This window comes from Macaca mulatta, chromosome 1 (genome assembly GCF_049350105.2).
Source record: "Macaca mulatta isolate MMU2019108-1 chromosome 1, T2T-MMU8v2.0, whole genome shotgun sequence".
NCBI lineage: Eukaryota > Metazoa > Chordata > Mammalia > Primates > Cercopithecidae > Macaca > Macaca mulatta.
The window spans coordinates 236,988,608-237,013,705 of NC_133406.1; the positions used below are offsets into that span (position 1 = coordinate 236,988,608).

At 52.8% G+C, this 25,098-nt stretch overlaps 1 protein-coding gene and 1 long non-coding RNA gene across 2 annotated transcripts; both read right to left on the reverse strand.

Moving 5' to 3' along the window:
* Positions 1–318: 318 nt before the first annotated feature.
* On the reverse strand, positions 319–20,370 carry CCDC27 (coiled-coil domain containing 27). The gene is given in 12 exon segments (XM_077978381.1): positions 319–441; positions 2,277–2,381; positions 5,333–5,545; positions 6,163–6,240; positions 9,263–9,393; positions 9,620–9,986; positions 10,380–10,469; positions 11,663–11,812; positions 15,853–16,010; positions 17,183–17,293; positions 18,514–18,640; positions 19,949–20,370. Coding segments are annotated over 12 exon segments (1,962 nt in total). The 5' UTR covers positions 20,258–20,370.
* Positions 20,371–23,444: 3,074 nt separating this feature from the next.
* LOC144336876 (uncharacterized) lies at positions 23,445–25,031 on the reverse strand. The gene is made up of 3 exons (XR_013409284.1): positions 24,952–25,031; positions 24,538–24,682; positions 23,445–23,978 (listed from the first exon to the last, which is right to left on the reverse strand). It is a non-coding gene; the product is annotated as an uncharacterized LOC144336876 (long non-coding RNA).
* Positions 25,032–25,098: the final 67 nt, after the last annotated feature.

Sequence of the window (25,098 nt, forward strand, 5' to 3'; positions counted from 1 at the left end):
TGTGCTGAGTGCTGGCTGGACACCCCGGCTCAGGCGTCTGGCAGCCTGGGGCCTCAAGGGAACCTGTTAGGAGCTAGGGGCACAGGCTGGTGTGCTGACCCCCAGTGAGTGAGCTTTGGAATGGGGAGTGTGGTAGTAGTTCAAGGTCGCAGAGGAGAATAGGCCCCCACGTGGATCCCAGAGAAGAAAAAGGTGGGACAGTGCCAACGCCGGAGTTTAATTCTAAGTCTGAGAACAGGACTCGTGGTGGGGGCGGGTGGTTCTGGAGCTGGGCCCTGGCCTCTGCTGGGCTGACCGTATTTGGGCGCCTGGCTGGGCCTACTTGGAGGTCCCCTTCTTGGTTTTGCTGGGCAGGAAGGTCTCTGACTGTTGAAGGGGGGGCACTTTGACGCCTTTCTGCTTCAGCTGATTGTAGTAGTCGCTTCTCTCTGAGATAATTCTCTACACAAGAAACACAACCATGGAGGTGGCCTTCGCAGTTCCTCACCTTGGCCTTGAGGCTGGTCTGCCCAGTTCATGCCAGCTGCCCGGGACACCACCCTCTCGTCCTCCAGAGGGGCTTGCTGCAGCAGGGGTGTGCTGGTGAATACTTACAACCGGCTCTCCAGGGGGGAGGAAAAAGCAAAACTGCGCTTGGCTTTGTGGCGTTGCCAATTTCTGTGGTGGGAATACTCCCACGGCGGCTGATTTTCAGCCACGGAAGTGAAGTCACAGAACGCGGAGCCGGGGCAGGTGCACACCACCAGCCCACAGAAGCCTGCACTAAGTCCCCTCCTCAGCCCTCTTAGAGTTGTGAGGAACCGGCTGGGCGCGGTGGCTCACGCCTGTAATCCCAGCACTTTGGGAGGCCGAGGCGGGCGGATCACAAGGTCAGGAGATCGAGACCACAGTGAAACCCCATCTCCACTAAAAATCCAAAAAATTAGCCGGGCGCGGTGGCGGGCGTCTGTAGTCCCAGCTACTCGGGAGGCTGAGGCGGGAGAATGGCGTGAACCCGGGAGGCGGAGCTTGCAGTGAGCCGAGATCGCGCCACTGCACTCCAGCCTGGGGGACAGAGCAAGACTCCGTCTCAAAAAAAAAAAAAAAAAAAAAAAAAGAGTTGTGAGGAACCCCAGACTCCTAGAGACCTTTGAGGTCGTCACATCTATCCCTCAAGTCCTTTCTGTCCTGTGCATAGGGAACGTTGTCCCCACCCCTCTTCCAGTCTCCTCTCTGGGCCGTTGCTGGTTTGTGTCAGGTTATGGCAAACAAGCAAAGGTGCTCTTCCCTGGCTACTGTGCAGTGGGAATACTCCCTCCATCCTCTGTCTTCCCTCTTCTCTTCCTCTTTCCCTCCCCTTCCTCCTCCCCTCCCCCAGACAACAGTACCAAGGCTGCAGAGATCTCTGCCCACATTACAGCTCTGCTGGAAAGGCACTGTCTGGGGCCCATCTGCTCTGCAGAGAAAGGGAACCAGGCCCCAGGAACGTGGGTGCTGGAAGGTCGTGGGCACACACTGGGGTTTAAGGGCAGCCCCAGAGGGCAAAGTGTGGGTCTTGGGACCAGAAGCAGCTGCTGGCGAGAGGTGACCCCTGCGTAGCACATGGCCCCACACAGAGCCACAGCCGGTGCCAGACTCCCAGATCTCTGAGTCTCACGACACCTTGCAGGTAAGCATGCGCTGTCCGTCACAGAGGGAGGCATCTATGACTCAGAGAAGTGACTGTGTGGCCCACAGCTGGTGGGTGGTGACCCCCTCATGCCCAGTGACCCCAAGGCCTGAATTATTTCTCCTGTACCCCTCTACTTCTCCGAGGCCCCTGCTTGGGGACCCCTGGTCAGGAAGGAGCCCAGGAGGCCGTAGCCAGGGTGGGAAGAGTCTGCGCCAGGCAGGGCCCTGGATCAGTGGGTGGGGATACCAGCGGAGGGGACCAAGCTGGACAAAGCGGGGGCTGGGCTCCTGCTGCGGGAGAGTCTTCATGACCCGAGCGGCTTGTTCCCTGTCCACAGTGCTCAGGATGGGTTGTGGTGGTTACTGCTGGTCTCTGATGCCCCTCCCCCTTTTTGCTGAGCGTGAGTAAGACTCCCATGCCATGCCCCCACCCACCTTAGGATGATTTGGTCCCCTCTGCCTGAGCAGAGAGAAAGGGGGGTCCTGGGGTCCGGGTGAATAGGTGACACAGCTAGGATGAGAACAGAGTCCCTTGAATCTAACCTAGGCCCCCATCCCACCCCCTACCCCAGCTGTGGCCTAGGGGGATGGGGCCCGGATGGAGGCAGCTGAGCTTAGGGGTGTACCTGCAGGGCTTCCAGGATGTCATTGTCAGATATCTCGTTGACCAAGGACTTGGTCCCGGTGATGCTAAAGGTGGCCTGGATGATCTTATTCCTTAGCCTCTCGAGCTATGAGCAAAGGGACAACATCGTCACTCATCTTTGCCCAAGAAGGCACCTGGCCAGTGGGCTGCACCCCCAGCACTTTATTTTTTATAGGCCAGGAAGGAACAGCTCACTCTCACTTTTCATGGCTTTAGAAACTGGAAACTGGGGCCGGAGGAGTCAATGTAGGCTGCCTGAGAGCTAGGAGGTGCCGGATCCAACCCCTGACCCTGCACGGCCCAGCCCCAAAGCCCAAAGGCTCTTTGACACCACATGGGCTTTTCTAATTGGAAAGTAAAACCTACCCACACACACACACTTTTTTTTGTTTGTTTGTTTGTTTTTTTTTTTGAGACGGAGTCTCGCTCTGCCACCCAGGCTGGAGTGCAGTGGCCGGATCTCAGCTCACTGCAAGCTCCGCCTCCCGGGTTCACGCCATTCTCCTGCCTCAACCTCCCGAGTAGCTGGGACTACAGGCGCCCACCACCTCGCCCGGCTAGTTTTTTGTAATTTTTAGTAGAGACGGGGTTTCACCGTGTTAGCCAGGATGGTCTCGATCTCCTGATCTCGTGATCCGCCCGTCTCGGCCTCCCAAAGTGCTGGGATTACAGGCTTGAGCCACCGCGCCCGGCCTTTTTTTTTTTTTTTGAGACGGAGTCTCGCTCTGTCGCCCAGGCTGGAGTGCAGTGGCCGGATCTCAGCTCACTGCAAGCTCCGCCTCCCGGGTTCACGCCATTCTCCTGCCTCACCCTCCCGAGTAGCTGGGATTACAGGCGCCCGCCACCGCGCCCGGCTAGTTTTTTTGTTATTTTTTAGTAGAGACGGGGTTTCACCGGGTTAGCCAGGATGGTCTCGATCTCCTGACCTTGTGACCCACCCGTCTCGGCCTCCCAAAGTGCTGGGATTACAGGCTTGAGCCACCGCGCCCGGCCCACACTCATATTTTTAAACCAAGAAACCAAAATAGTACAGAAGCTGCACGTAACCCCTGGACCTTCCTCCGCTGCCCAGGGGAGCTGCAGTGAGTGGACTTCCTGGCCCTTGGCGACACTCTCACTTTAGGCATTTAACAGTGTGCTGCTGGCCCTTCCTCCTTTCCATGCTGACTAGGAGGCGTCTGTGCCACGGACAGCAGCATTGAACCTGGCCCCTGCGCACAGACCCGGAAGGCGTTCCAGTCTTTTGCTGCCGTGAAGATCCTTGTCTGCCTGTACACTGCAGCCACCTCCCCAGAGGTAGCTAATCATGCCTCCCAGGAAGCTACAGAGGAAATCTCTCCAATCTGCACCCAGGAGCCTCAGAAAGAAACCCCTGGAGTTATGCGGCACGATCAGCACCCGTTCCTCGTCCAGAAACCGTGACGACGCACAGGTGCCCAACGGGAGCCGGGCCCGAAAGGCTCAGCTGTGCCTCCGAGTGGAAGCACGTCCGCACTGCCACTCGGACAGGTTTAAGTAACAGCAGGAATGTCATGGGCCCCTGGCCCGTGTGAGGAGTGGAATCCTTTCCTTCTTTCCAGTATTTATTGAGTGCCCACTTTGTACAAACATCGTGCCAAGTGCTGGAGGTCCTGAGGCCACAAGGGACTGGGCCTTTGTTCTGGGGGTGCCTCCCCAGGGTAGAGGTTGGCAGCTACCCAGGGTGTCCAGCCTCACTTCCCCACATCCATGGGGCTTCACCATCAGGCTTGGCGCTAGTTCCTGCTCACCCGGACTTAGCTTCAGAGTATTTCTCAACTCAGCTTTCCAGGCTCTACCAGGTCCGTGCAGGCTGACGCACAAATGGACACACCTAGACCGCCTCTGGTCTAATGCTTTCACCAGGACTACGGCTGGATCCCAAACTGTTTTATCAAGGGATACCAGGGGTGGGTGCCATAGTCTGACCCAGCCGGAAGGGGGCAGGCTCAGGCAGGAAAAAGAACACAGTTGAGTTGCAGTTGGCATTCCTGGTGGGAACATGACTTCAAAAGCCTCCATACATGACCTTGACCTTTGCTTAATTTTGGATTCTAAATCAAGGTCAGGGCCAGGCATGGTGGCTGACACCTGTATTCCTAACACTTCGGGAGGCCAAGCCAGGCAGACTGCTGGAGCCCAAGAGTTTGAGACCAGTCTGGACAACATAGTGAGACTGTCGCTACAAAAAGTTTCTAAAATTAGCTGGGTATGATGGCACAGGTCTGTGGTCCCAGCTACTCAGGAGGTTGAGGTGGGATGGTGATGGCTTGAGCCTGGGAGGCCGAGGCTGCAGTGAGCTGTTGTCACCCCACTGCACTCCGGACTGGATGATAGAGAAAGACCCTGCCTCAAAAAAGAAAAAAAAAAAGTCAGCTCTTTATTGATTTCCTTTTTGGCATGGGGCCTTCACAAGCAGGGTGCGCTCTGGCCTTGCTCACGTTTAATATGACGCCCCAGTGGGGTCCTGCCATTAAGACTGCCTGGTCCAAATCCCAGCACCACTGCGAAGCAGGCCTGGGGTCCAGGGGGACTGTTCATCCTTTCCTGCTTGTCTGTTAAGTGAGGATCATGATAACTACTTCATAGTTTGGTTAAAGGAGCCACATTACTTTGATACCAAGAAGGTACTTAGAATGGTGCCTGGCCCAGCAAGCACACCATGACTCAGAGAGGGGTTGATAACACCATTCCTCTCAATCCAGGAGCCCTCCTCCTTTCCAGCCAGTGAGCCATCCCCTTCACAATGCAAGCCAAGACCCGCAGCCCTGCCTGCGGGGCTCCGCCCACCACTGCCATTGACGAATGCTTCCGGGGTGCTCCGTCGCACCCTCACTCCATCCTCTACCCACACTTCTTGAGCGTCAACTCTGTGTGGGTGCTGGTGTACACAGCAGAAACAGCCCAAGCCCCCGTGTACTCAGAGCCCGGTTCTACCTCGGTGGGCAGTGGGCAGGGGCCTGGGTGCTTGGCCGCCAGCTGCTGGGACAGACCCTCAGGAGGAGGGGCTGGGCATACCCTGGACTGGGAACTTTCCAGGGCCACGCGGACCTGCTGCTCCGACTCCTGAATCATCTCCTTCTTGCTCTGCAAATCCTCCTGCAGCTGCTTCCACCTCTGCAAGTGGTTCTGGTCCAGTTCCACCTGCTCCTGCAGCTGGCTGACCTTGGTGTCCAACTCTGAGATGACGCGGTCCCGCTTGGTGAGCTTTCTCTCCAGTTTCGACACTTGCTGGGGACATCCGGGGAGGACAAAGAGGTGGGGTCATTTCATCCAACCTGAGTACGTGTGATACCCGTCCACTTTTTCCTAAAAGATGGCCGGCAGCCAGGTACAGTGGCTCACGTCTGTAATCCCAGCACTTTGGGAAGCTGAGGCGGGTGGATCACGAGGTTAAGAGATTGAGACCAGCCTGACCAACATGGTGAAACCCTGTCTCTACTAAAAATACAAAAATTAGCTGGGCGTGGTGACACATGCTGGTAGTCCCAGCTACCCGGGAGGTTGAGGCAGGAGAATTGCTTGAACCCAGGAGACGGAGGTTGCAGTGAGCTGAGATCGCACCACTGCACTCCAGCCTGGTGACAGAGCAGGACTCTGTCAAAAAAAAAAAAAAAAAAAGACCAGCAACTCTTGCTGGGTCCCTCCAGTCCAGTCTGGGCCCAGCGATTGCCAGGAGCTTTCTGTGCGGACGTGGGGCCCAGAGACATGTCGAGTGGCATGCTACCTAAGTTAAGGGACTCTGGCTGGGCTGTGAAGATGCTCCAGCCCCGTCTTGCCCTTCACTGACGGGACTTACAGCAAGAGCAGTGGCCTGACTGACCATGTAACGACACCCAGGCTGTCACCTGTCGGAGGAGCTGGTTGTCCTTCTCAATAAGCCCCATCATCTCTTGGTGTTTCTTATCTTCTCGGAGGTTGGAGAACTGGAAGGAGACAGAGGGGTTGGCATGGGGGTCTCCCAGGTTGAAATAACAGACTGAACACTGGCATCTAACTTTTTCCCTTCCCCAAAGCTCACTAAAATAATAGCAGCGGGATTTCTATTGAAGGCAGGGAGAAGAGGAGAAGACTAAAAATATTTTGGAGAGTTTGAAGATGGCTGAGTGGTATCTGACATCCCAGATCCAAAAAAGCCAAGTAGCCGGCAGTAGGGAAAGCAGAAAACAAGCCCAGTTCACACTTGAGTTCCTTAAAGTCTCAGACATTGTCGGTCCGGGTTCTTCTAAACATGGAGACTAAAATGAGGATGACTGGTGGAATGTTATGTCAGAAATGAAGAGCCCTAGGCTCACACCTGTAATCCCAGCACTTTAGAAGGCTGAGGTGGGTGGATCACTTGAGCTCAAGAATTTGAGAGAAGCATGGGCAACACAGATCCTGTCTCTACAAAAAATAAAAACATTGGTTGGGCGTGGTGGCGTGCCTCTGTGGTCCCAGCTCCTCAGGAGGCTGAGATGAGAGGATCATCTGACCCTGGAGAGGCTGAGGCTGCATTGAGCTGTGATCACACTACTGAACTCCAGCCTGGATGACAGAGTGAGAACCCATCTCAGAAAAATAAAAATAATAAAGAAAACAAAAGAAACTCTCCATTAAAATGCCAAAGCAAAGCGCACTGCTCTGCCCAGGGAGCACGGAGTGGTCACCTGTGTGCTCAGAGTCCAGTCAGCTCGAACATTGGAGCAAAGCTCTCAGATGAATGAGAGACCAAAAGCCAACTTCAAAAGGGAACTTGTAACCAGGCGTGGTGGCTCACAGCTGTAGTCCCAGCACTTTGGAAGGCTGAGGTGGGTGGATCATGAGGTCAGGAGATAGAGACCATCTTGGCTAATGTGGTGAAATCCTGTCTCTACCAAAAATACAAAAAATTAGCCGGGCGTGGTGGTGGATACCTGTAGTCCCAGCTACCCGGGAGGCTGAGGCAGGAGAATGGCATGAACCCGGGAGGCGGAGCTTGCAGTGAGCCAAGATCGCACCACTGCGCTCCAGCCTGGGCGACAGAGCAAGACTCTGTCTCCAAAAAAAATAAAAATAAAAATAAAATAAAATAAAAGGGAACTTGTAGGAAATAGGAGTGGTGCAACAAGTTAGAAAACTAACACTATGATGAACACTGTCATCGAGGGAAGAGAAGATACTGCAATTGTGAAACCAAACACGAGTGCACTTCAAAAAACGAGAAAGGGAACATTCAGAGAACATCAGAGTAAAATATTATAACAAAGTGAAAACTCAAGAGCCGTTGATAAAGTTAAGGAAATCTTCAGAAAGTATCTGTAAAACACAAGGAGACAAAAAGGAGGAGCTAACAGATAAAACAAGAGCAGGACAGGAGGTCCAATCGCTAAAAAATTGAGAGGACACGAAAAAACAATAAAACCAAAGAAAATTCCAGAACTAAAGGACATGAGTTTCCAGATGGCCCCTGAGTGCCCGGTACAACAGATGAAAATACGCCCTCAATAAAGCATAACTCTGGGAGGTTTCAGATCACCTGCGACAAATATAGATCTTACAACTCTCCAGAGAGGAACAACCATCCCACAAAGAACCGTGAACGTCTTTGGACTTCTCATCAGCAAACCTGAAAACTGTAAGACAACAGAGGAATGCCTCTGTGATGCTGAAGGAAAATGGTTTTCAGACGGGAATGCTATATCCAACCCAGATGTTGCAAGGGTGTACAGTAAGGACATTTGCCAACATATCATGTCCCCAAAACTTTACCCCCTTTCATCCTTTTTTTTTTTTTTTTTTTTTTGATGGAGTTTTGCTCTTGTCGCCCAGACTGGAGTGCAATGGTGCAATCTTGGCTCACTGCAACCTCCTCCTGGGTTCAAGTGATTCTCCTGCCTTGGCCTCCTGAGTAGCTGGGATTACAGGCACCCACCACCACACCCGGTTAACTTTTGTATTTTTAGTAGAGCCGGGGTTTCACCATGTTGGCCAGGCTGGTCTTGAACTCCTGACCTGAGGTGATCCACCTGCCTCAGCCTCCCAAAGTGCTCAGATTACAGGTGTGAGCCATAGCGCCTGGCCTCAGTCATCCTTTTTGATAAAACTACTGGAGGATGTGCTCCACCAGAAATAAGTGAACTGGGCAAGAAAGCAAAAGATATGGGATGCAGCCGTTTTCAAGTTGTGGTTTATGAATCTTAGTACTGTTCTGTAAAACTTATTTGAGTGTGTGTGTGTGAGACAAATAACTGTCCCAATGATGTCAGTGCAACATGATTGTGAGAGAATGATATGGGGAGCAGGGTGGATGGAAAGGCTGCCCTTGTGTGTGCTGGGGGGTGACAGGGGAGGAAAAAAGGAAGCATTAAATAATGTTAAGATGGAGAAAAATCTAGAACGGGCATTATGAGCATGCTATTTAGAGATATGGAGATAGATTCATAAAGAATGTGCTGGAAGAATTTAAAATGATGCCTTAGGAGAGGGCAGATGAGAGGGAAGAGGTCAGAGGCTCCTGGTTTTCATGACAGGCCTCGTGGAACTATTTGATCCTTTAAGCGATGTGCATCAATAACTTTGATAAGAATAAAAACTTAAAACACTTAACAAAAACGACAAGAGTGGGCTCAGTGGAGTAGCAGTCTCTCTAAGCACAGAGAGCACCTTCTCACCCCCAGGACTCAGGGGCCAGGAGATGCTTGAGGAGAGGCCAAGAGCACAGTGGCTCATGAGACAGGGACACATGCTTCCAGCCCAGGAGCAGGGCAGAGCTGTGGCTGGACACATGGGCTCCAGCCTCCCACACACCTGGGGGAATCCTGGCGGGGCCGCTCTCAGCCACACAACCCTGGCCCAGCTGCCTGGACGCCCCAGGCTCAAAGTCTCCATCAGTAGATGGGACGGGTGGCGCCTGCCCCGAGCTGCTGGGGGTTAATGAAGTCTGGCCCGTGCTCACGGAGCGGAGGCCGGTACTAAGCGCACGGCCACCTTGTCGGTCATGGCTTGTAGCTGCTGCTTCCGCTCTCGAAGCTCCTTCTGCAGCGTCTCATTTTCCCTATTGATCTTCCGCAGTTGGGATTCTTGGAAATCCAGTTGTTGTTGTAAAGACGCAATCACTCCTGGGCGCAGAGGCAGAGGCGGTGAACAAGAGCAAGCAGGGGCAATGAGGGACCGGAGAGGGCCGGGCCACCGCGCCAGCTGGGAGGGCTCTGCGAGCCTGGGTGAGGCTGCTGACACCTGCCCCTGCTCCAGCTCACTGACCAGAGCAGGCAGCGTCTGGGCATCCCAGCTCCTGGGCCAGGACCCGCTGAGTGGCCAAAGCCCAGTCCCCTGCCAAGGCCCTACCTGTTGCAAGGGAGTATCTGGTCCTGGTGGCCTCCAGGTTGAACTGGAAGTCCAGGATGACCTGCTCGTACTCCTCCAGCTGGGCCAGCAGCTCCTCCTCAAACGACTCGGCCAGGGAGGAAGCACTTCTCCTGGGGATCTCCTCTTCCTCTGGCAGCTCCCTTTCCTCGGAGTCCTCATCCCTGTCCTCTTCCTCCTCTTCCTCCTCCTTGCGTCCCTCCTCATGTACAGCCCCCATCTGGCTCACACCTCCCCTGGCACCTGTGTCCTCCACCCCCTTGGGCTCCCCTTCCAGGCCCTCGTCCTCCTCGCCACCTCCCAGGTCCAGCTCCTTGCCCCTCTCCGGTGCTGCAGACTCCTCCTGCATCTGCGAGATGGGTAGGGCAGGGGCTGGGCAGGGCTGCGGGGCACCCCCAGGGTGGGGAACTCTAATGCTCACGGCGGGGGCACCGGGGAGGACACCTCCTTCCAGGCTGCTGCAGGATCCAGGGAGCGGGGGAGCATCCGCCTGGCAAGGTCACCAACAATGGCCCAGGCACTGCGGCCTCAGTCATGGGTCCTCCCTCTGTCAGGAGACTGCACCTGACCTGTGACTTCAAGGGGTTAACAACCCACCCACCTCACCTGCTCCCCTGGAGTGGGGGCACCCCAGGTCAGGGCTGCAGTGGGGACACGGGGCCTGGGCCTCTTAGCTAAGCAGCCTGGGTGGCTTCTGGGCCGGGGTCCCCCACTGCGTGCCCACTCTCCAGGCAGCCCGTACCTGCTGCCAGTGCTGCAGCTCCTCATCTCTGGAGAAGGCCTTCAGGAGGCTCAGCCTGCCCAGCTTCAGCGAAGCATCTGAGAGCCGCTCCTGCAAGATGCCCCGGGGACCCTCAGCTTTCCATCCCTCCTACAGCACCCCAGGAACGGACCACTGCCTGTCCTGGAAGGGACAGTGGCCTTTCGTGTCTGGGGAGGGGACCTGCATCCTCCTGCCAAGGGGCTGGGGGATGTGGGTGCTGTGGCAATGGAGGGCACAGGAACCTGTGGATGGGCAACCCTGGGGGGCAGAGGGGCTCTAGGCAGCCCCAGAGCAGCCCCCAGCAAGTGGCCTTGCAGTAAAAGACAAGGGCTTGGAAGTCAGGGAGCCAGCCTTAGACACGCCCACGGTGCATGTCGTTGCCTGGGTGCCCCACCCTCAGACACCCACCAGTAGCCTGGGGAGGACAGAGAGTGGAAGCCCCTGGCTGACCACCTTTCCCTGCCCCTGCCCTGTGTGTCTAGGCAGCCTTCCCTTTAGGCATTTAGGGCATCTGGCATGGTCAGAGGCCTTCCCCCTGGTCCCTGCTTCATCTCTGGCCCCCAGCATAAACTCAGGCTGTCTCCTCAGGTATGAAAGAAATCAGGTCTTAGGAAGATCAGGTGGCCACCGCTGGGCACAACACAGACCTGCCACATCCAGTCGTCTGCCCAGACCTAGAGGTGGGATAGCATCCGCACCCCCACCCCACCCCCACCCCCACCCCATCCCCAACCTCACAGCGGGGCTCACAGCCAGAGAGTAGGGAGAGGGGATTCCCGGCCAGGGCAGGGTGGTCCAAGCTACCACTGCCCATGATGCACACGGCCAGGCCCGGGGAATCCGCCTGCAGGGTGGCCTCCATGACCCAGGATTTCAGAGGTTAGCTCAGCCCTCATTTTATAGATAAAGACCCTGAGCCCAGACAGCGCCATGCCTTGCCCCAGGCAGAAAGCAAGTCAGAAACCAGGTGCAGGTGCCTAGACATCGGCTCACAGCTCTCATTTGTCATTTTGCACCTACGTTCGCCTCTCCCCTGCCTGTTGCATTGGCTCATGGCTCTCATTTGTCATTTCATGCCTCTGTTCGCTTCTCCCCTGCCTGTTGATCAGAACCCTGAGAACTGGTCCGCGTTCCAGCAAGGACCTGGTAGGATCCAGGGGGCCTGGGGGTTTGCCAGGGGTCTGTGTATCACCAGCAGTTTTGGATGCTTTGGAAACGACTGTCTTAGAGCTCTGCACTGTGCCCCGCTGGGGCTGGCTCACCCTCCTGCCTGGGGACATGGACGCCTCTTGGCCTTTGCCTTTGAGGAGGCATTTCAGCTGCATCTTCAGGGCCTCCCTCTCCTCCTGGAGCAGCAGGATCTCCTCGTCTTTCTTCTGAACCTGTATCTCCAGCTCGGACAGGCAGTGATCCTGGGCAGAAAACCAGGGGCAGTCCCCGTGGGCCATGCAGCCACACACTCTTCCCCCAACCTGCCTCCAGCCCACCCAGGAGGAGCAGATCTGCTGTCCTGGGACCCCAAAACCCCACGGTCCCAGGGATTTCAAGATGTGTACTGCAGTAAAGAACTAGCACTACACATCTGGAGACCAAGATGTGCCAGCTCTTTACTGCAGCCATGCCTGGCACCTCCAGCGCCTCTGCACCATCCTAAGAGCAGATCCTAAATCCTCCTCCGAGGAGTTGCAAGGTAGCTTCCCTTTCGGACCTGGCCCGTGGTCTGTCCTTGCACCCCACTATACCACAGGACGCCAGTCTTCTTTGCAGTCCCCACACTTAACTGGCAATACCCTCCAAGCTTCCCTAGGGGCTTGTTGGGGAGCTCCTCAAACTTTTGTTCTCAGAATCTCAACTCCCTCAATTCTTCAAACTTAAAGACAAAAATAAAGATGTTTTCAGGCAAACAAATTGAAAGAATCTGTCACCAGCAGATCTGAACTTAGAGAAATACTAAAGGGAGTTCTTCAGGGGGAAGGAAAATGATCCCAACAGAATATTCTGGAAGGAAAGATAACTAGAAGGTCCCCTAAATGTTTGGAAAGTAAGTGATAGGCTTCTCTGTCGCCAATGGGTCAAAAAAGAAATTACAAAGAAAGCTAGAAACATTTTAAACTAATGAAAATGAACATCTGGACACATCAAAGCTCGTGGGACACAGTTAAAGTTGTGATTAACAACAAATTTACAGCCTTAAAATGCATATAGCAGGAGGGCAATGGAAAATCAATGATCCAAGTATCTATCTCAAGAATTCAGAAAAAGAACTAAAAATTAATCCTATAGAAAGTAGAAGGAATAAAGTTAGGTGCGAAAATTTATGATATAGGGAGAGAGGAGCAAGGGGGAGAGAGAGGAGAGAAGGATAAAGCAAACGTGGCCACATTTAACATCCGGGGAATGGAAAGGTACATGGGAATCTTTATAGTATGAATTCTTACCCCTTTATGCCTGCAATACAAAGTTAAAGGGAAAAAATGTGCAGAAATCACATTTTATCACCCTGGTCATGGTCACCTAAGACACTCTCACGTCTCAAAATAGTTCAAGGACTGCTGGAAAGGAGATCTGATTTCCTGTTGGAGCTGCCGAGTTTACACGATGCCAGCTGCAAACTTGTTGTGGCAGGTGGTTCTCTTGCCACCAAATGAGAAGAGTTCATCTGTGACAGCCCAGATGAAGGCAGAGATGAGATAAAGGAAAGCCTGACGAGCCCCTTGGAGCTCCTGGAGGCAGCCAAGCCTGCAGCCCTTCCCTTGGATGGTTCATGCACATGACCTGGTAAATCCCCTCCCTGCTGCCTGCAGGAATAACAACAGCGTATCTGCCTGACTTTTGTCTAATGGTACACTCAGGCCATTTCTCAGAAATGAAATTGCTTGATTAAAAGGTAGGAACACTTTTAAAGCAGTGAAATCTCTAATAATGTACAGGTAGAGTAGGAGGAGTAAACAAAATGAATATCATGGACCCACAGGAGCAGGAGCTGGGACTGTCAAGCCCCCTTGTGTCTCCATGCAATTATACGACCACCCCGCCAGGTCTCTGTGCCCTGCACCAACTCGACAACATTTTGTGACTCATGTCCATAATTTTCATCAAAACTTTACCAGCTTCAAAAGACTGCAGAGAAAGGAAACAGACACTAGAGAAAAATCAACAAAATCTAAAGCTGATTCTAACAGAAGGTTATTAACACTGATAAAACTCCAGCGAGACCAATGGGGAAAAAGAGAAAGGAGGCACAAGGCAGCCACGTTGGAAGTGAGACAGAGGCTGTCCTTACCCTGCCCACGCTGCCGCATAAAGGATAGTAATTATGCTTGTACTATGTACAGCCTTAGGCTGATCCGTTAAAAAACTTATATGAAATAGATGCATTCCTAGAAAAACACAGAACACAAAACTGAAATGAGGAAAAAGAAAATCTGGATATATTTTAAAGGAATTGAATTTGTGATTTCTTTTTTTTTTTTTTTTTTTTTTTTGAGACGGAGTCTCACACTGTCACCCAGGCTGGAGTGCAGTGGCTTGATCTCAGCTCACTGAAACCTCCTTTCCCTGGGTTCACGCGATTCTCCTGCCTCAGCCTCCCAAGTAGCTGGGATTACTGGCACCCGCCACCATGCCCAGCTAATTTTTTTTTTTTTTTTTTTTTTTTTTGTATTTTTAGCAGAGATGGGGTTTCACTATGTTGGCCAGGCTGGTCTTGAACTCCTGACCTCGTGATCCGCCCACCTCAGCCTCCCAAAGTGCTGGGATTACAAGGGTGAGCCACTGTGCCTGGCCTAATTTGTGAGTTTTAAAAGTTTTCCTGCAGGGGCCCAGTGCAGTGGCTCACACCTGCTATCCCAGCACTTTGGGAGTCCAAGGCAAGAGGATCACTTGAGCTCAGGAGTTCGAGGCAAACCCGAGCAACATGGAGAGACCTCGTCTCTACAAAAAAAAGAAAAAAGTTAATGGGCATGGTGGCGTGTGCCTGTGGTCCCTGCTATTCGAGAGGCTGAGGTGGGAAGATTGCTTGAACCCTAGGAGGTCAAGGCTGCAGTAAGCTGGGATCACTCCACTGCACTCCAACCTGGGTGACAAAGTGAGACCTTGTATCATAATAAATTAAATAAATAAATTAAAAACTAAAAGTGCCCCTTTAGATGGAACCTGCAGTGAGCTCTGATTGTGCCATTGCACTGCAGCCTGGGCAACAGAATGAGACCCTTTCTCTAAATAAATAAAGGCCAGGCGCAGCGGCTCACCCTGTCATCCCAGCACTGTAGGAGGCCGAGGCGGGCAGATCACGAGGTCAAGAGATTGAGACCATCCTGGCCGACATGCTGAAACCCTGTCTCTACTAGAAATACAAAAATTAGCTGGGTGTAGTGGCGCGTGCCTGTAATCCCAGCTACTTGGGAGGCTGAGGCAGGAGAACTGCTTGAACCCGGGAGGCAGAGGTAGCAGTGAGCTGAGATGGCGCCCCTGCACTCCAGCCTGGTGACAGAGCGAGACTTCGTCTCAAAAATAAATAAATTAATAAAATAAGAGTGCTCCTGTGAGGAGTCTCCAGACACAGACTCCTTCAATGGCGAATTCTTCAGAATTTAAGGAAGAAACGGCATCAATCTTATACAAACTCTTACAGAGAATAGAAAAAGAAACAAGGTGCCGGGTGCAGTGGTGCTCCCAGCACTTTGGGGGGCCAAGACGGGTGGATCACTTTAGCCCAGGAGTTCCAGACCTGCCTGGGCAACATGGGGAAACCCCATTTCTACAAAATACAAAAGTAGCCAGGTGTGGTGGTGCACACCTGTAGTCCCAGCTACTTGGGAGGCTGAAGTGGGAGGACTGCTTGGGCTCAGGGAGGTCAAGGCTGCAGTGAGCCGGGATCACACCACCACACTCCAGCCTGGGTGACAGAGCGAGACCCTGTCTCAAATAATAATAAAGAAAAGAAATAAAAAGAAAAAAAGTAACTGTTTTCCAGCCTTTTCTTTCATTTTAATGAAGCCAGAATAACTTTGATACTAAGATTTGATGAGGGAATTACAAGACAGTGAAAATATAGGTCAGCCTTTCTTATAAATAGATTTAAAAAATGACACTACAATGAATCAACTTGTACAGAAATCAAGCTGGTTATTCCTGTTATGATTTTTATTTAGAATACATTCTCTGAAGTAGAGTCTGTGGGTGCAAAGATGTGTGAATGGCTGGAGGTCATGTGTGCCAGTGAGTCTGAGTTCCATGCCGGCGTAACTGCCACCCACTGGGGTGAGGATGGAGAGGAGTGAGGAGCTTTGTCAAAGCGGGGGGTCTGGAGGTCATTTTAGGCCATGGGGACCTGCTTGATGCAGCTAACCAGATACTAGAACCAGAGCCTGTCAGGGGGCAGGGCTGTCCTCCCAGCCGGAAGCAGAGCGAGGGAGTAGAGAACTGGGATTTGCACCCTCTCCGCCAGTACCTTCTCATGGATGACTGAGAGGTACCAGGGCATCCTCCTTCTCGAGCAGCTCTGGGATGCGACTGAGCTGCTGGTGACCGGACTCAAAGTCTGGGATTTGCTCTTCTTCCTCAAGTAATCGAACTCGCAGGCGCTCTTACTGAAGGGAAGGAGGCGCCCTGTGGCGACAGCAGGGGCCGAATGAGAAGCCAGACCCTTCCCTGCCGAGCTCCTCTGGTGTCCTGGACGACAATGTCCACACTTCTGAGACTTCCCTCGGAAACCCCTGTCTGCCCAGATCGACTCCGATCTGTCTCCTAGCTCTTGTCACCTCACTTTGGACACAGCGTGATGCTGCTGTGAACACGATGGGGCGCCCACACCCAGCCCAGTGCATCTGCTGAGGGAGTGAAGGAAGGTGTGGAAGCTCCGGCCAAGACACCCAGGACAGAGGAGCCAGAGCTGGGAGTCGGGACAAGGGGGTCATCCTGATGCTGTCCCTGCACACCTGGTTGCTTGTCACCTCCTGAGGCCTTAGTTTCCCCACCTTTTTTTTTTTTTTTTTTTTTCTGAGACGGAGTCTCACTCTATCTCTCAAGCTGGAGTGCAGTGGCACGATTTCAACTCACTGTAGCCTCTGCCTAACAAATTCAAGCAATTCTCTGCCTCAGCCTCCCGAGTAGCTGGGATTACAGGTGCCCGCCACCATGCCCGGCTAATTTTTTTTTTTTTTTTGTATTTTTAGTAGAGATGGGGTTTCACCAGCTTGGCCAGGCAGGTCTTGAACTCCTGACCTTGTGATCCACCCACCTCGGCCTCCCAAAGTGTTGGGATTACAGGCGTGAGCCACTGCGCCCAGCCCAGTTTCTCCATCTTTAAACTGAGGGGAGGGAGGGGATTCTCCACCTTCCTGAGCCTGAGGGCAGCTGGTCACTGCAGACTCTAGGTTTCCTCCAATTAAGGCAAGAAAGGAAACACGGTGCTGTGAATTTCCTCTTGGTAAATGGAAACAGGCACTCCTGTCTGCGGGAACAGTGTCCTGAGGGGTCTCTACCCACAGTGAGGGATGCACCCATCAGCCTCTGGGTAAGGGCGGAGGGGACAAAACTTTCAACTACGATTTTTCCTAAAGACAAGGGGCCATGGTCCTGGGGGGACTGCAGCCTAAGCTGTCAGGCAAGGCAGGGCTAGTTCTGCATAAGGGAGCCCGGGGGCCTTTCTGTGTGACTCCTCAGGAGGCAGGCAGTCCTGGAAGGGAATTCCACATGGCATAAGCAGCGACCCTGCAAGAAGCAGGCCTCGAGCTCAGGGGCCCAGCAGGTGCAGGCAGAGGCCCTAGGGGCTCCCTCACCATCCAGGTTCATGTCCGAACCCCGCCTGGCCAAGAGCAGGTCCCGGGTGCCCCTCCAGGTCTCCGAGCTGTTGTCAATCTCCCAGGACAAATCGGTCTCGGTGGGTGAACCTGCAGAGTGTTAAAGATGCCATCTGGTGACTGCTGTGGTCTCATCTCCCCAAGAACTCCAGGGCAGACTCTTATTTATCCTTAAGCACCAGGTAGGGGCACAGGCAGCTGTTTTTAATGGATGCATGGGACTGAGCAAGGGGCTGGACCAAAAGGTGGGCTTCATCCTCCTGCCTGCCCTGGTGTCTCTGCCTCAACAGACCCGCGTGTGGCTGAATTTCTCTAGCTGATGCCCCCTGTCCCCTGGAGGGCAGACCCCACTTTCCTTCGGTAAAAACGTGCCCTCCTAAAAGTCGAACAGAAGCTCCCCGACCTCCAGACCAGCCCATCCAAGGCAGACCCTGTTTCCCCTAAACCATCACAAAGCGCCCCAATGGCAACTGCCTATGAGCAGTATGTAGACGCAGACCCCACGCCCAGGACACCATGCGGCCCCTCAGCCTCCTCAGAGACCTGCCCACAACAATCCCTGGTCCTGGAGCCCTGGCCGCCGTGGAGACCCTCTTGCTGAGGCAGAGGGGGGCCTGAAGCCTAGAAAGGTGGCAGCCCTGCTTCTGCCTGATGCCGGCTGAGATTCGTGGACAGCACGGGACCCCCACCCCACAACCCCCACCTTGGCCCGGCTACTGGTCACAGGAATTAAGCTCAAGCTCGCCATCCCTAAGAATGGTGTCTTGTGTGGGGACATGGAACCAGTCCAGGTCCAGGAGCAGATGCTGGGATAAAGCCCTGGCTCTGGGCAGCGTCCCCCAGGTGACCACGGAGCTCGGCAGCTGCCTGCTCTGAGCCTCCTGTTCTCATCAGAGCAGTGAGGGGTTGGACCGGACAGCTGCTGGGGCTCCCCAGGGGCACTGTCCCTAACGAACTATCTGGCTTTATGGGAATCTTTCCTGAAGCTTCCAGAATCTTCAACCATCTCCACTCCCTTAGCCCCTGACCCTACTGAATTTTTAGTGGGTGAGACAATAAAAAAGCAAGAAGTCTGGGGAGACAAATTATAATCACAGTGGCCAGGAGAAGCGGGCCTCCCTCCACCTGCAGCCTCACTGCTGCCCTGGCTCCCTGCGCACAGGGCGGATTTCCAAAGCAGCAGCTGGGGCCACCGTGGAGGCCAACTCTGGTGGCTGGCTGCTCGCAGACTGAAGGGTGCAGCAAGTCCTCCCCAGGCCCCTCGACTCTGACAGGCAGTTTCACAGGCGGCCCTGGTGGGGGGCTCTTACCACAGTATGACATGGATGTGGCCCTGGTGCTGAACTGGGGGCAGTGAGGACGCCTGGGGAAGACCCTTCGAAGTTCCTCCATTTTGGACATGAAGCTGGTGAGGCTGGTGGCATCCTTGGGTTCACTCTGGCAGAGCGGGGAAAATAAGACAGGTGCAGAAGGCCCCTGACTCTAGGTCAGCCCGTCCAAGGGCAGACCCTGCTTCCCTAAACCATCACAAATCACCCCAGTGGCAGGTGCCTGTGAGCAGTATGTGGACACAGATCCCACACCCAGGACACCGTGCTGCCCCTCAGGCCTCCCCAGAGACCTGCCCACGACAACCCCCTGGTGCTGGAGCTCTGGCTGCCCACTGAGAGCCTCTTGGGGACCCTGAGGCCTAGATAGATGGGGGCTCTGCTTCTGCCTGACTGCCGGCTGAGATTCACGGACAGGCTCCCCCACACCCACACATGCTGCTGGTCACGGGCACTAAGCTACTTTCCCACTGAGGTTGAAAGGGCCTGCGTGTGTGCAGGCTGCAGTGGTGTGTCCCCTCCGTCCCCTCTCCAGCACACTGGATACTCAGCAAGAGCCACGCAGACCCACTTTAGAGACCATAACCTGGCCGGGTGCGGTGGCTCACGCCTGGAATCCCAGCACTTTGGGAGGCCAAGGTGGGCGGATCACCTGAGGTTGGGAGTTCAAGACCAGCCTGACCAACATGGAGAAACCCTGTCTCTATCAAAAATACAAAAAAAAAAAAAAAAAAAAAAAAGTTAGCTGGGTGTCGTGGCACGTGCTTGTAATTCCAGCTACTTGAGAGGCTGAGACTGGAGAATCACTTGAACCCGGGAGGCGGAGGTTGTGGTGAGCTGAGATCGCACCACTGCACTCCAGCCTGGGCAACAAGATTGAAACTCCATCTCAAAAAAAAAAAGAAAAAAAGAAACCACAGTCCACTAGGTCCAGGCAATGCATTCACCCAGGAAGCTGCCAGGAGCCGGGGTGACCATCTCGGGCTCCCCTAATATACGGTGGCACAGTGTACCTGTCCGGCTGAGGTCCCCTTCCACATTTTCTCCCCTTCACTCTCCTTTTCAAGATGCACGTTGGGAGTCTTGGGGCAAACTGTGCATCTTCTCCCCTTGGCCAACCAGAGACACCGGGAGCCAAGGTCTGCAAGAGGGGAGGACCGGCCCAAAGCAGCTAACCCAAAAGAAGCCAGTGGCACGTGGGGACTAAGGCACCAGGCCCTTCAGAAACGGAGAGGACCTCAGGGCTCTTTCCACCACTAGCGCTCAATTCGTTGCCTGCCTGGAATCCCTCTTTGGTTACCCATCACCAGAAGGCCTGTGGAATGCTTTGTGGGCTGACGGCTCCATGGGTCCTTGGGGAGGAGGAGAAGCAGGTCACCTCAAGGCCCGTGGCAGCCCTCCTCCCAGGACCCCATACCGTCTTCCTGTAGTAGCGGCTGATGGTCTGGACTGACTTGCTGAGCGTGCGTGGCTTTTGGCGCAGTTTCCATTCTGGGCACTCGGCGTCCCGGCTGGCCACGCTCTGGAGGAGTGCCAGGCCCCTGGCCATCGAGCTGGACATCAAACTGTGCCTCTCAGATGGGCTGGCCTCCTTAGGTAACATGAGGCAAAGACCAAGTGAGCTTTGCTGCCTGAATGTGGACCTGAATGAGGACAGGCCCAGCTATTCCCGTGGATCTCTCTTCAGCCTGGCTTGGGGTATTGAGGGGAAAATGGCCTCGAACATGAACCTGCTAGCTGGTCCAGTGGGAGGAGATCAGCTTCCAGAGCTCCAGGTCCTGTAGGCTCCTGGGAGCAGTGGTGGCATCACAGATGTCTCCATAGAAACTGTTATGCAGCAAAAGGGCCCCACGGCTGGATGTGCTGGAGGCCAGTGCTGTGACATCAGGTTTTTGAGAAGAGCAAAGCTCAGTACTGAAGGTTGGCTTCTGGGCTGGGTGCGGTGGCTCACTCCTGTAATCCCAGCACTTTGGGAGGCCCAGGTGGGAGGAATGCTTGAACCCAGGAGTTATTTATTTATTTATTTAATTAGCCAGGCATGGTGGCACGCACCTGTAGTCCCAGCTCCTCAGGAGGCTGAGGTGAGAGGATCACCTGAGCCTGGGGAGGTCGCGGTTGCAGTGAGCTGTGTTCGCGTCACTGCACTCCAGCCTGGGCTACAGAGTGAGACCCTATCTCAAAAAAAAAAAAAAAAAGTAAAGAAAAGAAAAAAAGAAAAGTCAGCTCCCAAGGACACAGGAGTCCAGCTCAAATCTGTCTCCACGTGCTGGCTTGAAGACAGTAATTGTATTAGAAAAGGTTTAGGGGGTGGGTTCTGGGATTAGAACCATTTGGCGAAGAAATTCCTGGAAGAGAGAGAAAGTCTGGCTCCCTGGGAATGACTTTCCAGGCTTCAAATGCCGACCTCAGGACATCTTTTAGGGAGAGAAAGACAAAACCCCCACTTCCAGAAGCCTTGATTGGGGTCTGAGTGGGAAGAAAGCCTTCTCTGCTTGCTGACTGAAGGAAATTTGAAGGGAACCTGCCCCTCCACACCTGTGGGTATTTCTCGTCAGGTGAAGATGAGAGACTGAGAAAAGAAATAAGACACAGAGACAAAGTATAGAGAAAGAACAGTGAGCCCAGGGGACTGGCACACTCAGCATGCGAGGACCTGCACTGGCGCCGGTCTCTGAGTTCCGTCAGTATTTATGGATCACTGTTTTTACTATCTTGGTGAGGGGAGTGTGGCAGGGCAACAGGGTTATGGTGAGGAGAAGGTCAGCAGGGAAACATGTGAGCAAAGGAATCTGTGTCGTGAATAAGTCCAAGGAAAGGTGCTGTGCCTGGATGTGCACATAGGCTAGATTTATGTTTCACTTTCCACAAACATCTCAGTGTAGCAAAGAGTAACAGAGCAGTATTGTTGCCAGCATGTCTCACCTCCAGCCACAGGGCGGTTTGCTCCTATCTCAGAATAGAACGAATGGTCGGCTTTACACTGAGATATTCCATTCCCAGGGACGAGCAGGAGATGGAAACCTTCCTCTTATCTCAACTGCAAAGAGGCCTCCCTCTTTCTCTCCTCCTCCTCCTCAGCACAGACCCTTCATGGGTGTTGGGCTGGGGGAGGTAGGGTCTTTCCTTTCCCACGAGGCCATATCTCAGGCTGTCTCAGTGGGGGCAAACCTTGGACAATACCCGGCTTTCTCGGGCAGAGGTCCCTGCGGCTTTCCACAGTGCATTGTGCCCCTGGTTAATAGAGAAAGGAGAATGGCGATGACTTTTACCAGGCATACTGCCTGCAAACATATTGTTAACAAGGCACATCCTGCACAGCCCTAAATCCATTAAACCTTGATTCTATACAGCACATGTTTCTGTGAGCACAGGGTTGGGGCTAAAGTTACAGATGAACAGCATCTCAAAGCAGAACAATTTTTGTTAGTACAGATGAAAATGGAGTTTCTTGTGTCTTCCTTTTCTACGTAGACACAGTTACAATCTGATCTCTTTTCCCCATAGAAATTCATGACCCCATCCTTTCCAATATGACTTTATAAAAAATATTTACCACCCAAAAATCTCTTTCAGTTTTTTGCATCTAAATATAAAAGTACAAAACAAGCCTAGTATATATTTGAATTTTTTACCTACAGTCATATACCAAATAATGAAATTTTGGTCAATGATAGACCAAATGACAGACCAATACAATGGCAGTGTCTTAGGAATCTAATACTGTATTTTGGCCGGGTGTGGTGGCTCATGCCTGTAATCCCAGCACTTTGGGAGGCCGAGGTGGGCGGATCACAAGGTCAGGAGATTGAGACCATCCTGGCTAATACGGTGAAACCCCATCTCTACTAAAAATACAAAAATTAGCTGGGCATGGTGGTGGGCGCCTGTAGTCCCAGCTACTTGGGAGGCTGAGGCAGGAGAATGGCGTTAGCCCGAGAGGCGGAGCTTACAGTGAGCCCAGATTGCACCACTGCACTCCAGCCTGGGCAACAGAGTTAAGACTCCGTCTCAAAAAAAAAAAAAAAAAAAAAAGAATCTGATAGTGTATTTTCACCATACCTTTTCTGTGTTTGGGCATGTGTAGATACACACATACCATTGTGTTCCAACTGCCTACAATACTCAGGAACATGCTGTACAGGTTTGCAGCCTAAGCAACAGGTATAGCATATAGCCTAGGGGTGTACTAGGCTGTAAACCACCTAGGTTTGTGTGAGCACACAGTATGATGTCTGCAGGATGATGAAATTGCCTAATGATGCACTTCTCAAAACATATCCCTGTTATTAAGTGACACATACTGTGTTTTAATAAGAAATAAAGCACTTTTACCAGCCTCAAATACTGAGAAAGAATTCTTGCTTTGCCGATTTCTCTTTTGGCGATTATTTTGTAGTCTTCCACATGCAATTTCTAATTGTTTTGGGGACTTGGACCACAGGAAATGTTGTCACATTGGCCTGAGGTCCAGCGTGTTTGAAAATCACATGTATTGTGCTTTGTTTTTACATTGGTCTCTGAAATGCTGTTCAGCAGACTCCTCGTCTATTAAACCACTCAAGTCGATTTCTGGTTCAGTTACCAGAAACTCATGGTGACAGTTTGATCGATAGAGAAGCCAATATTAAATAGAAAGCTTATCTTGGGGCCGACATTCAATCTATAGAAACAAATCAAAGCTTCTAGTCTTGTCACTTCGTGTGAAAATGGCTAGATTTCCCCCAGATCTAGAAGGTATGTTTGGAGCTGGCTTAAATGCGGGCCAGTGGCTGTGGGCGGAGGATTACCTAGGTGCTGAGGCAAGAAACCGAAGGCACAAACTGTTTCAATATAATAAAGAAGATAGAATAAGAATAGTCATAATACAGATTAGATATAGAGATGATCATGAACAATTATCAATCATTATTATAAACATTTTAATCATTAGCTTTTAATATTACTCTTTGTTGCATTACCAACATAACCTAGAAGTAACCGGCAGGTATAGGGTCAGGTGCTGAAGGGACATTGTGAGAAGTAACCTAGAAGGCAAGAAGTGAGCCTTTTGTTACGCCTGCAATAAAGGCCGCTTGAGGGCTCCTTGGTCAAGCCGTAACGCCAGTGTCTGGGAAGGCCCCTGTTACTTAGCAGATCACGAAAGGGAGTCTCCTTTCCTTGGAGGAGTCAGGGAACACTCTGTACCCCCAGCTTCTTGTGGAAGGCTGGATATCATCCAGGCCTGCCCGCAGTCACCCAGAGGCCTAAACCCCTCCCTGTGGTGCTGTGCTTCAGTGGTCACGCTCCTCGTCCGCTTTCATGCTCCTCCCGTACTCCTGGTTCCTCTTTGAAGTTCGTAGTAGATAGAGGTAGAAGAAATAGTGAAAATCTTAAAGTCTTTGATCTCTCTTGTAAGTGCGGAGAAGAAAACGCTGACGTATGCTGTCTTATCTCTCGGCTTAGGCTACCTAAAAGGGAAGGGCCCCCTATCCTGTAATCATGTGACTTGCTTCACCTTGTCAATCACTTAGACGATTCACCCTCCTTACCCTGCCCCCTTGTCTTGTGTGCAATAAATATCAGTGAGCCCAGCCATTTGGGGCCACTACCGGTCTCCGCGTCTTCATGGTAGTGGTCCCCCGGGCCCAGCTGCTTTCTCTTTATCTCTTTGTCTTGTGCCTTTATTTATTACAATCTCTCGTCTCTACACACGGGGAGAACACCCGCTAAGCCCCGTAGGGCTGGACCGTACTAGTGGCACCCGAAAATGTATCTCGGAAGCGAGGCAGCCCTGGAAGTCTGGCCATTGCGGGGGGCAGAGTGTGTGTGTGTGTGTGTGTGAGCTACAGGTATCTCCTGCTGCGTCCTCATTTCCCAGAGCAAGGAGTGGGTGGGCCAGTGTGAAGTGAGGGCGGAGTGTGAAAGGCACACGTGCGTCTATTTGCTACCTAGGCCTAGGGGTCGTGTGAGCTCAGCATCCCGCGCCTGGGCCCACACCTCCCACAGGTGTTGTGTCCTTGTACTCACGGAAAAGCAGCCTGGGCCTTCAGGGTCTTTGCTGATAAAACTTGTGCCTGTAGTCCCAGCTACTTGGGAGGTTGAGGCAGGAGCATCGCTTGAACCCGGGAGGCAGAGGTTGCAGTGAGCCGAGATAACGCCACTGCACTCCCACCTGGGTGATAGAGGGAGACTCTGTCTCAAAAAAACCCAAAAACCAAAAACAAAACAACAACAAAAACTGAGTGGAAAGTCAAACACTAACAAGCCTAAGATTTTTGGTTACGGTAAAAAAAAAAAAAAAGTTGTAAATTGCAGAGTCAATTTTATTTTCTTAATAAGAAAATAAAACCCTCTTGCCAATCGGGGAAATCCTGTGGGGAGAGCGACTCCACTTGGAAATAAGGGGCCCAGAGAAACCGCCTAAGGTGGGGCGGTCAGCACCTGGGTGCACGTGCATCTGGGACCCGTCAGATCTCCACGCCCCGCACAGGCTCCGCCCCCACGCCCAAGACCCCGCCCCTCTGTGGGAGCCCCGCCCCGCCCCGCGCCCTGAACCTCCTTCGACTAGGCCCCGGCTGTGCACCGAAG